Source organism: Anabrus simplex, chromosome 1 (genome assembly GCF_040414725.1).
Source record: "Anabrus simplex isolate iqAnaSimp1 chromosome 1, ASM4041472v1, whole genome shotgun sequence".
In the NCBI taxonomy this organism is placed as follows: domain Eukaryota; kingdom Metazoa; phylum Arthropoda; class Insecta; order Orthoptera; family Tettigoniidae; genus Anabrus; species Anabrus simplex.
This window is the reverse complement of record NC_090265.1, coordinates 1137859317-1137872824: the sequence shown is the minus strand read 5'-3', so window position 1 is coordinate 1137872824 and position 13508 is coordinate 1137859317. Positions and strand designations below refer to the sequence as shown.

The 13508-nt window shown below is 39.6% G+C and overlaps 1 protein-coding gene across 1 annotated transcript in view; it reads right to left on the bottom strand.

Annotated features, from left to right (window-relative positions):
- Positions 1-13508, bottom strand: part of poe (E3 ubiquitin-protein ligase-like protein poe) — a 797274-nt gene that overhangs the window by 25134 nt on the left and 758632 nt on the right. The window contains exon 74 of the mRNA XM_067137373.2: positions 10513-10794. Within this exon, the coding sequence (XP_066993474.2) occupies positions 10513-10794 (282 nt within the window). The remainder of the gene's footprint in view (positions 1-10512; positions 10795-13508) is intronic.

The following is a 13508-nucleotide window of genomic DNA, read 5'->3' as shown; positions in this document are numbered from 1 at the left end:
ATAAGTTTAGAGTGGACTTTTATTTTTATGAGTATTAAACTTACATGCTCATTCGAGTCTAGTGGCCTTCTTTCATTTAACACGGGACAAAATTTAGTGACATTTCACCGTGATAAACTCTCAAGGATACATTTTTTTTTGTGTTTGAACCTTGTTAAAACCATTGATAAACTTTCCTCTCATCTGTGCAGAAGCAGTCATTGCATTAACTCGCCCCAAGGCTTAACAATGTTCATTCACGTTCATCATTCACGAGGACTACCTCAACGCCCTTCATCAGCACCATATGGATCTTCAAGACGTCGAATGGATCTTCTAGAACTTCCATCGGGGGATGAATGGTGGTTCACTGGTATGGGAAAAGGAGGAGCTGCCGGAATCCAAGGACATCGCCAGCCCTAGGACGAGGAACTTTGAATTTATTAATAAACTCAGAGGAAAAATTTTAAGATTTATTTCTAAACAAACCCTCTCCCTCTGTACACACTTCAACGAATGGTACACGCCCTGCGTCTCATGTCTACCGAAGTACCACATTTACTGTTACAGAGGAGAGGGGGAGAAATTGGCGCCCCGTCGTGTTGGGGCCGATTTGGAGTGCAGTAGAACTAGAAATTAGCGTTTCAGCAATATCAGAACTTAATTATGAGTGCAGTAGACATTAAATTGACACTTAACCATTCTAGGCTCAATTTTGAAGTATTAGTAATAAATTAAGAAGTGCAGTGATAGACAAAATCGCACTAAAATCGTGTGACTTAGCAACTTAATCCAGATACATTTCCAGTGCTTTGTGTGGAATAGCCATTAACATTCCAAAGAACTTTCCAACAAGATTTAACTTTTCTTCTATAAGAAGTGTTATCAATGATGTGGGATGATTGTTTTTGCGTGTGTTAAATGTCTTGGAGATTTTTCTTTTTGAGAATGTTTGAATTACTTGAACATGAACTTTTAACCATTGGACAATAATGGTGATATCTGAATTCTTTTCAAGTGGTTTATGATTTTCTTGTTGCCATCAAAATGGAAAATATTTTAGCTGCTATTGAAGCTCTTAAGATTAGCTTAAATGAACGTATCGCCGAATCGCAGGCTCAATTAGGTACTACTTTAGAATCTCGTATTACTGAGATTAACACTCATATTGATGAGGCCAATGCCGCAACTGCAGCCAACTTAGAAAGTCGTATCACACAAGTAACTAAAATAATTAATACCAAGCTTACCGAAGTTAATGCTAATTTGGAAAATAGGCTTACTAAAGCTGGTTCTGAGATTGAAAAACGATTCTCAGAAACTAATGCGAAGATTAATTCTAAGTTTACGGAAATAAACGAACGCCTCACCCGTGACTTAGAAACAGTAAAACAGGACCTTAAACTACAAATAGTTGAAGACTTAAAAGCTTCGTTTCCCACCTCACATCAATTGATTAAGGAAATTGAAAGCTTAAAGGCAGAATTTAAAGAATCTCATGGTCAGTTATCACAGGCACAAGCAAAAATAGCCTCTATTCAGGATAACATCCATGAATCTTTTAAGATTAACTTTCAGAAAATAAGTAATGAGGTTAATTTACTTAAAACAAAGCAGGAGGAAACAGATAAGCATGTAAAAACCCAATTAGATAGCGCACATACTCAAATCATTCGCATAGGCCGTGACGTAAATGAAGTGAAGCAGGACCTCGAAAAGGAAGTCCAGAGCGTGGAAAACTCCATCCGTGGACAAGTTAAGACTATCAAGGTCGAATTGCAAGGAAAAATAGAGACGATTGATAATAGAATCTCTCAGGTGGAGGAGGTGTCTACACACCAGTGTCAAGGGTCTAGCGGAGATACTTCTAGCATTTCCACAGTTTTAAAATTATCAGACGATAAACCTGCAAAATTTTCCGGAAAGGAAGAGTAGACAGCGAAAGAATTCCTTCTCAACATTGAAGAGTACTTTCAAGAGAATAGACAGCGAAAGAATTCCTTCTCAACATTGAAGAGTACTTTCAAGAGAATAAAGTACGATCCGATCATCAATTGAGGATAGCTTCTAGATTATTGGAAGGGAAAGCACTAAATTGGTACACAGCATTTAAATTTAACATTAAAACCTATGATGAGTTCAAGGAAGCCTTGTTGAAGAGGTTTTGGAATTCAGAAATTCAACATTTGATTAAGCTACAGTTGTACTCCAGGAGATACAACACGGCTATTAATTCTTCACGATATTCTGACTTTCTCATTTCTCAATTAAAGAAGATGCAATTCTTTGATCCTCCTTTGCCAGAACAGGAGTTAATACAGGTAGTAACTTTACAATTTCCGGCGCATGTACAAGAAATTCTTGTGGCAGCCAATGTTCAAGACCTAGAACAACTTGATGATTTATTAAGGAAACTTGACACTGCCCATACACAAAATCCGCCCAGGGTTACTAAGACGAAAGAGGTTGCAACCAACCATGTCGAAGTTAACAACCCGCCGAGATCGAATCCCGAACCCCGTGAGGAAGTAGAACCACGGAGATTCGTTATCTCATTTCCGGCGATTTAGGAGACGTCCATACGGGCAAAGTACGCCTTACAGACGTAATCAAACAGGGAAGAAACCTATCGAGTTGCTTACTCGAGATGGAGATTCGCCGAGAGCCGAGATCGAAAGAAGATGGAGAGAAACTCGCGAATATATCCAGAATCGAAACCGGGATGAATGATTACCTGGCGCTACCTCTTTAGAATACCAAGAGCATGCCAGAAGACAGAACACGACGCCTGCGACAAACCCCAAATCGACAGGCGCAATTAAAAAAAAACTTCAACAACACAACAATAAGATTGCCTGAAAACCGGAGTAGAGGGGAAATAATTTGTGTCACTAATATTAATTACTGGTACTTGGATGACTCAGATCTCTTGTATGAAGATCCCACTCCTACAACACCGAGGGTCCAACGAAGTCTTCCAGTTATTAATATTACTTTGGATACCCTTTACGTAACTGCCTTAATCGATTCTGGAGCTCAGGCTTCATTAATTTCTGAGAGGTTAATTGAAATGTTAAAGGGGGGAGAAGACATGTTATTGATACCAGTCGCACAGATCAAAATTAAAGGGATAGTACCGGACAGGCATATTAAATGTAAATTTCAAGCTTTTGTTACATTTGACACTGAAGGTGTCCAGTTCGAGCATATATTCCTAGTCATTTCGCTGATGAAATTCAACGTCATCCTAGGGTCAGATTTCCTAGCCAAGTATGGGGGAATCATTGATTATCCTGCCAACGTCATACGATTTTTTAACATCGACTCTGTAGAGTTGCAGCTGGTAGACTGTAATAATTTGAAGTGTCAAGGTCTGGGTACCCCATTCATAGAAACCGGAGGCAAGATGAGCGAGGCTCTGCCTGCCGATGAAAGAGATTGCGAAGAGGGTAGACCCGGTCAAGAGGGACCCGTCGAGGGCCAGGAAGGGCCCATTATTGAGGATGTGTTCGACGAAGGTCGTGATCACTTCATATTTCTCACCAGTGCGGCTGAAAGCCCAGAGTTCGATTCCCGCGTGGCAGAAGCAACTCGACAAATATTTGAGAAATTCCCTGAGGTTTTTGATGACAAACCCGGTGTTATTAGAGATTTTGAATACCAATTGAATGTTAAGGACACCTCTCCTTATAAAAAACGGCCCTATCCAGTTCCTGAGAAGTACCGAGAGAAAGCCAGGACTGTGATAAAGGAGATGGAAAATAATGGTATCATTTCTAAATGTGTCACTCTGTATCTAAACCCCCTGGCCATTGGTAAGAAAACCAGCTGTTTCGCACCCCGAACTTCGCATTTATGCAAAGTTTTGCCCACTTTATGTAGGACCATATAGAATTGCAGAGGTTCTCGAAAACGGGGCATACAAAATTAATAAGCTAGATGGAAGCATCGAGGGCATTTACAATGCAGCCAACCTAAAGAAATATTTCAGGAGAGAACATCATTAAAAGAAAATCCTATCGAATTTTCTTTTCCCCAGGAGGAAGGGGAGATGTACCGGTAACGGCGGTACAAAACTAAGTCCCCGTAATAGAAATTTTAAAAACTTACGTGTTACGCTCCGGGCCGCCTACGAAAGACTGACTGGACGGCGAGCAACAGCTGTGTGCGTGTGACGTAGAGAGCGGGTGACGTCACAGCATGTCTCGCCGCGATACAGAGCCTAGACTGATGTGAAATGTTCTTCGAGTTTCTATGGGTAATAACTCTCCCCACAATAATAATTAAACAAATTTAACAACATCACCATGTAACCCGATCCCTTATCTATATTCCTGCCGAATTTCATGTATATCTGACATGAGGCGATGAAGTTATGGAACGAGATGTGAAGGCCCGGATCAGATATAAATACAGTGTGTTGCCAGTGTGTGGCCTGAGTATGTGGCCAGAGTGTGTATGTGCACGCTAGGCAGTGGAGTTCATACAGTCGGTTCGCGAGCACCGTGATCTAGCGTGAAGCAGCTATTAATCTTCGAGTCAGTGGACTTTAACCCAATCGCGTCGAATATGGACTTGTACGGATTTCTTTATACTGTGAGTGACAACTTTTTACTTCGACGGGACGTGATATAAATTGTGCTTCGTCTGAACATTATCAAGTGACTGTTATTCTACACGAGTGTCTAAGACTTGCGAATGTTTTCGAGTGCTCGTAATTTGAAGTTTAATGTTCTGGACAGGACTTAGAACAGTTTGCTCCTTACAGAGTACTAAATATTTCAAGTTTATGAGACTGTGTTTTAATCCAGATTTACTCGATTCCAAGCATGACTACGTCACTAATTTACCATTTCATGAACTGTGTAAATATTTTTAGGTCATGAACTGTGAACTGTGCATGTGTGGACTATGCATTTCAATTCTACTAAACAGCACATTTCAATTCTACGAACATTCAGTTTTACGAACAGTCGAACCGAGGACTGTCAATACTCGATTAATTTCGTCTTTTGATTTCATGTTATTATCAATGCGTGAACGAGTTCGAATTCACAAGTGAAACATCTTTATTTTCGAATCCAATTAAATTATGTTGAACAGTGCTTCAAAGAACTAAGTCGTCCGGCATTACTTTACATTGTACCAAGTGCCACAAACTTCAAGTGACTCTGTTAAAATTCGACGATAAGTTTAGAGTGGACTTTTATTTTTATAGTATTAAACTTACATGCTCATTCGAGTCTAGTGGCCTTCTTTCATTTAACACGGGACAAAATTTAGTGACATTTCACCGCGATAAACTCTCAAGGATACATTTTTTTTTTGTGTTTGAACCTTGTTAAAACCATTGATAAACTTTCCTCTCATCTGTGCAGAAGCAGTCTTTGCATTAACTCGCCCCAAGGCTTAACAATGTTCATTCTCGTTCATCATTCACGAGGACTACCTCAACGCCCTTCATCAGCACCGTATGGATCTTCAAGACGTCGAATGGATCTTCTAGAACTTCCATCGGGGGATGAATGGTGGTTCACTGGTATGGGAAAAGGAGGAGCTGCCGGAATCCAAGGACATCGCCAGCCCTAGGACGAGGAACTTTGAATTTATTAATAAACTCAGAGGAAAAATTTTAAGATTTATTTCTAAACAAACCCTCTCCCTCTGTACACACTTCAACGAATGGTACACGCCCTGCGTCTCATGTCTACCGAAGTACCACATTTACTGTTACAATACGATTACTTCAGAAGTTCTAGCTGTTGAGGATATTCAGTTACAAATGTCCACTACACAAGGCACTTTTGACATTTAGGCAAGTTTTTATGGATTTATATTCACATCAATGCACACTGACCAAAGAAGCAATGTGAAAGCAATAACCATATCATCATCTACATCTAGTAAAGGCAATGCCTTATCGCTGCAGCCACATCTGACTATCTTCTGCTAGCCTCTTCATGTTGCTATATGAACCACATGTCAGTTCACCAACTGAGTTCCTGATGAATGGCAACCTTGGTCGTCCCCCGGGTCTCTTGCCCAGTACTTGACCTTTGATGTTGGTTTGGAGATGAAAGTCATGTCTCAGTGCGTGTACAAGGAACTATGTTTTCCTCATCTTTATCATATTTAATAAACATCAATCCTCCTTTACATTTTTTAAAAATCCATCCAACTTGTATTTTTATTTCTTCTTCAAAACCACATTTCTGCAGCCTCAAGTTTTGTTTCTTCCTGTTTCCCTATGTCCAGGTTTTGCATCCATGCAGTAGCACACTCCAAACAAAGGTCTTGAGAAATTATTTGCTGGTCTCCAAACTGAAATGGTCGTTTAGCAATAAGTTTTTCTTATTTCGGAAGGCTTGTTTTGCTACCACTATTCTTTTCTTGATTTCCAAAAGGGACCTGTTATAAGAGGTAATTACACTACCCAAATAGGAGAATTTCTGTGTCTTGTTCTATCGGTGTATTATTTGATTAAACCCAGTGTTGCTTGTGGCCCATGGAAGTACTGCCATCTATTTATATTCTCGAAGTTTGCAGCTGAACAGTAGAGCCGTCTATTCGCGTTTCATATTGAATGTTTGAAATTGTTTCCTGAAATCATACAGGTGGGTTTTTAGAACCATTTTGGGGGATGTTTGACATGTTCAGCGATATTTATACCGTGTTTAATCACATCGCGTATGTTCTGTGATGAAGTTCTGTCCCAGCATCTGTAGTCACGTAACCTAACTTCTTACTCGACTGTGCTAAGAATGACGACAACCCCCGTTAACTGTTTTCTATTGCTGTTTCCAGTGAGTGCATTGCACGACTATTCCTTGACAATACACATTACCGTATAATCTCGAATACCACTCGCCACCGAATAAGACCCACACCCTTATTTTGAAAGAAAAAATTTAAAAAAAGAAAGTGAAGTCAAAATGATTTACAATCTTGACTAACACACATAAAATGATTAGGAAAAAAATAATTCCAGAATGATAACCAACGAGTTCACTCATGCTCATCGGTACCAACTTCGGAACTTTCATCACCATCACCTTCCCACAAAATGTTGTCATCGCTGCCATCCATAGCATTAGAAATGCTACATTTCCTGAAGCTCTTCCGTATGAGGTCTCCAGGGATACTATTCCATGCCTTCAAAATACACGAACACAGCAGCTGAACTTCCGGGCGCTGAATGCGACCAGTTGGCGCTAGTGTGTAAGTTATCAGCCGCCACCCATTCTGTATAGAGCTGTTTCAAGGTTGCTTTAAATGGATGGTTCACGCAGACATCCAGCTGCTGTAGCATAGACGTCATCCCGCCCGGAATGACTGCTAGGTCAGTTTTCCCATCCTTGATATGTTTCTTTACAGCGTCTGTTGTGTGGCCGGGTAACTGTCGAGAACAAGCAAGCTCTTTTGTCCCAACAATGCATCAGGGTGACGTTGCTAGACGCACTTTACCCAGTCTTCCACAAGTGAACTGTCCATCCAGCCGGAGTTCTGAGATCTGACGATAACACCAGCAGGTAGATTTTTAGGAAGTGTCTTGTGCTTGAGAACAATGTACGGCGGCAATTTGGTTCCCTTGGCCAGAATACACAACATGACCGTACACCGTTGTTTTTCATTACCGCCTGTTCTAATGGTAACACTTTTCGCACCCTTAACATTCACAGTCCTGTTCACTGGCAGTTCAAAGTAGACTGGCGTCTAATCTGCACTGCCAATTTAGGAAAGCAAATATGCATTTTCCTTCCCCAAACGAATTATGTGACGCTGAAATGACAATCACTTCTCATCGTAGGCACCAGGAAGACGCTGTGAAATTGAGGTATGCCTTCGTATGCTCAAACCATTTCTTTTATAAAAATTGCAAACCCATCCTCGGCCTGCCTTAAACCCTTATGATGAAGGTTCCTTTGTGATCTCTAATGCCTTTAGCTGACACATTTCGGTTGACACACTATATCCCAATACCCGCCTTTCTGTCCCATATATATAATTTTTTTTTTCAATTTCTGGAAACTGTACACTCAGTCCACGAAAAGCTCTACAATCACCACTACATGTTAACAGCACATTTTCCTTCTTTCCCCAATCGCGAATACACGGCTCGTCAATATCATATTTCCTACCGGCGGCACAATTTCCAATAATTTTGGCTTCCCGAACTACTTTCAGTTTCTCCCTCGCAGTAAAAGATCGCAAACGCTTTGTGGAATTCATGTTGATACTCCGAGAACATGCGTGAGACTGATGCCAAGCATGGAAGTAGCGTATACTGAGAGCGGAGAGAGCATTGTTGCCAAGCCACGCCGGCGGTGATTCCCGATTTACGCGCATTCGGAAATTTACATTTCCCAAAATTTTAAATAAGACCCGAATCCAATTTTGGAAGCGATATTTTTGAGAAAAAAAAAAAAAAACAGTGCAGGTGGTATTAGAGATTATACGGTATTTTTATTTTCCCTCATCTCTGGTTTCCGTAAAATCAAACACTCTCTTATAGTAAACACATGTGGTAATGGCGGGATCGAGTCTAGGGCGTGGGCTTGTTTCCCAATATATAAGTAATATTCTGACGATGAAATTGATATATATATATTTATTTATGATGGTGATAGTGATTGTATTGTGTCCGATGGGAGTGAAATTGGTAATTCTTCAGAAGACGACAAAAATGAAATTGACGACGGAGTGCAGTGCTCAGCTGTCGCAAAGAAGGCTAAAGCTGTCAGCTGATCACACCAAAGTAAGAAAATGCAGTTCTGTAGGCAGGTTTTCCCCTACACTTTCTGCTCATTTTGACCCATCAAATTCAGGTGTTGGTGATAATCTCCACTTGAATCATAATGACAGTGGCTCAAGACCTGAAGTGTCGATTATCAAAGAAGTTGTTGATCGTAATATCATGAACTTGATAGTGTCAGAAATGAACATGTACTATTTATTTGTTATGGAAAATACAGTCCTAAAGGAAAAGCCGAAGTTACTTGAGTGGAAAGACATAACCATAGAGACTCTATGCTTTCCTGGCAAACTGTTTTGTTGATGGGCCATGTGAAGAAAAAACACGATGAATGACTATTGTATTAGTTAACAAATAAATTGATCAAAACCTCGATGTTCGGTAAAGTGACCTTTCTCATTCTAAGACGGCTTCACTTTTCTGACAACAATCTACAACCCTCAGTTGACAGACATTACAAAATTTGGCCTATAAAAAACTATTTCAGAGAGAAATTCTGATCTATATTCTACCCCTTCCAAAGTATTTGTATTGACAAGAGCCTAGTTGCTTGGAAAGGTCGCCTAACATGGAAACAATACATTCCATCAGAGCGACTCAGGTCTGGTATAAAGGTGTTTATACTTTGCGACTGTGAAACTGGGTTTATTACTGATTTTATTATTTATACTGGAAATGATACGAAAATTGAACACTATGAAAACCTCTGACTGTCTGGTCAATTACCATACCCTAAAGAAACTGTTGTAAAGTCAAGTCAGTGTGTTGTAAAGGATACAAACTTGATCACACATAGAGAGTAATTATGTTTTTGTCAATTTTACTACTCCTTTCAGTATTTTGAGAAAAGTATTTTCTATGCTGCTGATTTCAATTAAATTGAAGGTATAAGTTATATACCATAAGTGTAAATTATGTAACTTGATTAATAGAGAAAAGTTAGTATCAAAATAACTTAAAATTAAGGATTGAAAAACAAACAAACAAACAAACAACCTTACTCCTGGTGGCCTGCAAGTGTTACCAAAAACTCACTGATCAAAAGGTTTCTTCTACCTGTAGGCTTCTTTTTGTCTACTATCATGAATTTTCTTTATATTTATTTTTAGCTTACATTATTCTAAGGATTCGTTGAATGTTCTTAGCATCTTACTCATATCCTTTTCAGAATATAGCTAAGATAGCAATTTCATTCTCAATATTCTGGAGAACATATTAAAATAGTCACAGGTTTACTCATCTAAATATGAATGATCATACTACAAATTAATAATGTAGCATCAAACTATTTTAATATGGGTTACATAAAAGTTATGCCTATCTCTAAATTAATGAAGAATATGTGTCATCTTTGTACATAAAATCTGATAGCGTATAACATTAGGGACTTGTATTATCGTGCAAGAACACTGCACTGTGAAGCAAGTCGCACTGTCTTAGAATGGCATTACCATCCGGCAACAACAAGATGTACCAGAGGTTTTGTTGTCTTGGTGACCATTTTTAAATTCAGGTAGGAACTTGGGATTCAGCAAAATACAAGTGTTGCCATGATTTAGTGAACAGTCTTTGATCTGAACAGAGCTTAGCAATGAGTAGCACTAGTTTTCAGCCTAACAGGGAATGATTGAATATGTTACCTTAAGTAGAAAACTAAGCCAAATATCCTCAAAGGAATTCTTCCAGGAAGTATTCTTATTGATATTTGCAACAAAGAAAAAGTTCTCAACAACGTAACTAAAATCATTGAAATAGAAATCCGAATGCATGACTGAACAAACCTTATGTTCGTCTTCTGGTGAATGTTCAAAGTCAAATTTATTGAAGTCTGTTGCAGACTTGAAGTGGTTGCAGAGCAATGCCATCCTCTCCTCATTGCCATAAGTAAGAGCAGCAAGAACCCGCAACAGATGTACTAATACTGAAGCATTACTGCGAACACCAGGTGCAGTGGTGCAGCGCAGCAAAGCTTCAATGTGCTCGGTTCCACCAAATGTATGTGAGAAGCGTAGGAAGTCCTCCAAAGATTGTGAAGCAGCTTTTGACAAGATGGTTTCCATAATCTGAAATACAACAGTAAGCAATGCAGTTTACAGAATATGACATATTTATAATATACATGCCATGTTTAGTTAACACAAGGGATGCAACTTCTACCAGAAAAGGAAGGAAGAAAGGCTTATATGATCTGGAATGTTGCATTAGACAGGAAAATACAACTACTATTAAAATTGCAAACCTCACTTACAAACATGTTCCCCCTGTGGGTGGGGGTGGTAGAATAACACCCACGGTAACCCCTGCCTGTCGTAAGAGGCGACTAAAAGGGGCCCCAGGGGCTCTGAACTTTGGAGCGTGGGTTGGCGACCACGGGGCCCTCAGCCGAGTCCTGGCATTGCTTCCACTTACTTGTGCCAGGCTCTTCACTTTCATCTATCCTATCCGACCTCTCTTGGACAACTCTTGTTCTTTTCCGAGCCCGATGCTATTGGGTTTGCGAGGGCTAGGGAGTCTCTCATTTTCACGCCCTTCGTGGCCCTTCTCTTTCTTTGGCCGATATCTTCATTTTTCGAAGTGTCAGACCCCTTCCATATTTTCCCTCTGATTAGTGTTATATAGAGGATGGTTGCCTAGTTGTACTTCCTCTTAAAACAATAATCACCACCACCACCACCACCTTACAAACATGTTCTGAATAGTTTGGGAAATGCATGTACTGTTTCATACTGTAACTGTGGCCAAATTCCAATATGTGACTTTATTCTGTGCTCTAAGTGAATGAAAACTATAGAACTTGGTAGGTTCTACTGTACGGCCTACAGAGTTACAAAAGAGGATTCAAAAAACAAATTGTATTTGCTGCCCAAATCTGGCAGCACTGTGCAACAATATGGCATTTGTACAAAATAGAGCTCATGTTCACACCTTTCCAAAGAGACCCTTCCGCTACAGTGGTAGTAGGAAATGGTGTCTCAACTAAAAATGTACTCCAAGGTTAACAGTATGAGCAAGAGTATGATCTATATGGGCAAAATTTCTCAATTGCGCCAAGATTTAGTGAAGTTTCTGCAGTGTATGGACCAAATGCTGACCGCATGGTCTATGGGAAGCGAGCCTGCATCTTACTGGGAGGCCCTGGGTTTGATTCCAGGCCATGTCGGCGACTTTTAATAGGATCTGAGAGCTAATTCAAGTTCTACTCAGCTTATAGGAGAACAATGGAAGAGCTATCAGATGGTGCGATAGCAGTCCTTGTCTAGAAAACTCATTCCATCAAAGACCAGCTGGATGATCAACGATTGTGCTCATGATGGGCTCCTTGTTCACTGATCCCTTAACACAGAGGAAAAACATTCTACCTTCAACTTTATAATAATCATCATCATCATCCTTTCATGTATTAGTCCTATAAAAGAACTGTTACGGTTTATACAAAAGACTTGCATTTTCACGCCATCTCTTCCTGGGGCGTCCCAAAGATCTTTTCCCATTGGGGCAGTAGTTTATGACTGCTTTGGGGATCCTGCATCTGTCCATCCTGTTTAGGTGTTCTAGCCAATTTCTCTAGTACTCATCGATGTATTCCAATATAGATCTTCTTTTAAGATAATTCAACACTTCTGTATTTCTTTTGTGTTCCCACTTAGTGACTCCTGCAGTTCACCGCATGTATTTCATTTCAGTTGTAGTTTTTCTTCTCTCATCGCATTTCCTCAGGGTCCATGCTTCACTTCCATAGCAAAGTACAGGTCTTGCCAGAAAGGTAATTATCTATCAAACAGCATCATTATGATGATGAGATATGGGTGCATCAGTTCACTCATACAACAAAGAAAGAGTCTATGGAATGGCGGCACACATCCTCACCATGGTGCTAAAGATATGAAATTGCGTCATCCGCAGAGAAAGTCAAAATCATCAACTTCAACTGGGAAGGAATCATTTACACAGAGTTTATGCAAAGATGCACAACAATTAATGCTGCTCTTTACTGCCAAACAATGAGGCTGTTGCACAAAGCTAAGAAAAACAAGATATGGGGAAAGGTAAGCAGAGGTATCAAAGTTCACCTTATGGACAAGCACAATCTCCTTCATATATGGGCTTTCTATCATCTCAGTTCTTTTAGAACTATTTCTTATCATCCTCTCATAGGTTCAATTCTCCTGCCCAGCATCATGAGGCGGAAGGGGAGAGGTGGCAGTATGGAACTCAAAGCTTGTAAATGTGGAATTTGTGCTTTTTGTTTATTCATATACACCCTTAGTTCTCCTTTCTAGTCTTCCCTCTGCACACAATGATCAATAATTGCCTTCCCTTTGTTTACCTCTTGTTCATTCTTTCCTACTATTTACATATATTAATCAATTTTGTTGTTCCATTTCATATCAATGTGGCTTTGATTGTAAAAGGAATCCTCTAATCTAGAAAATAACCATTCTGAATTTTAAAGACGGTGGAAATTATTGAGTATCGGAAATATTATTCTCCAGTCCTAATACAGAAAGACATAGGAATGAAATAATAAAACCTACATACCAGAAACGTAAACAAATAATGGTCTTGAAATATATGCTACACAGAAGAGATGTGATTTAAATAAACATATTTGTAACTTATCAGTTTAGCGCAAGAGCAGTAATATGTTGGTCTTCTTCCGGCCGTGGGCAAATCATGAATCGCAGTGTAATGAAGCGGAATTAAATTAGCTGCCTGGATCTTCTTCTTTTTCTTCACCAAGAACTCCAACAAAATATGACAAAAATGTGTTTGACAG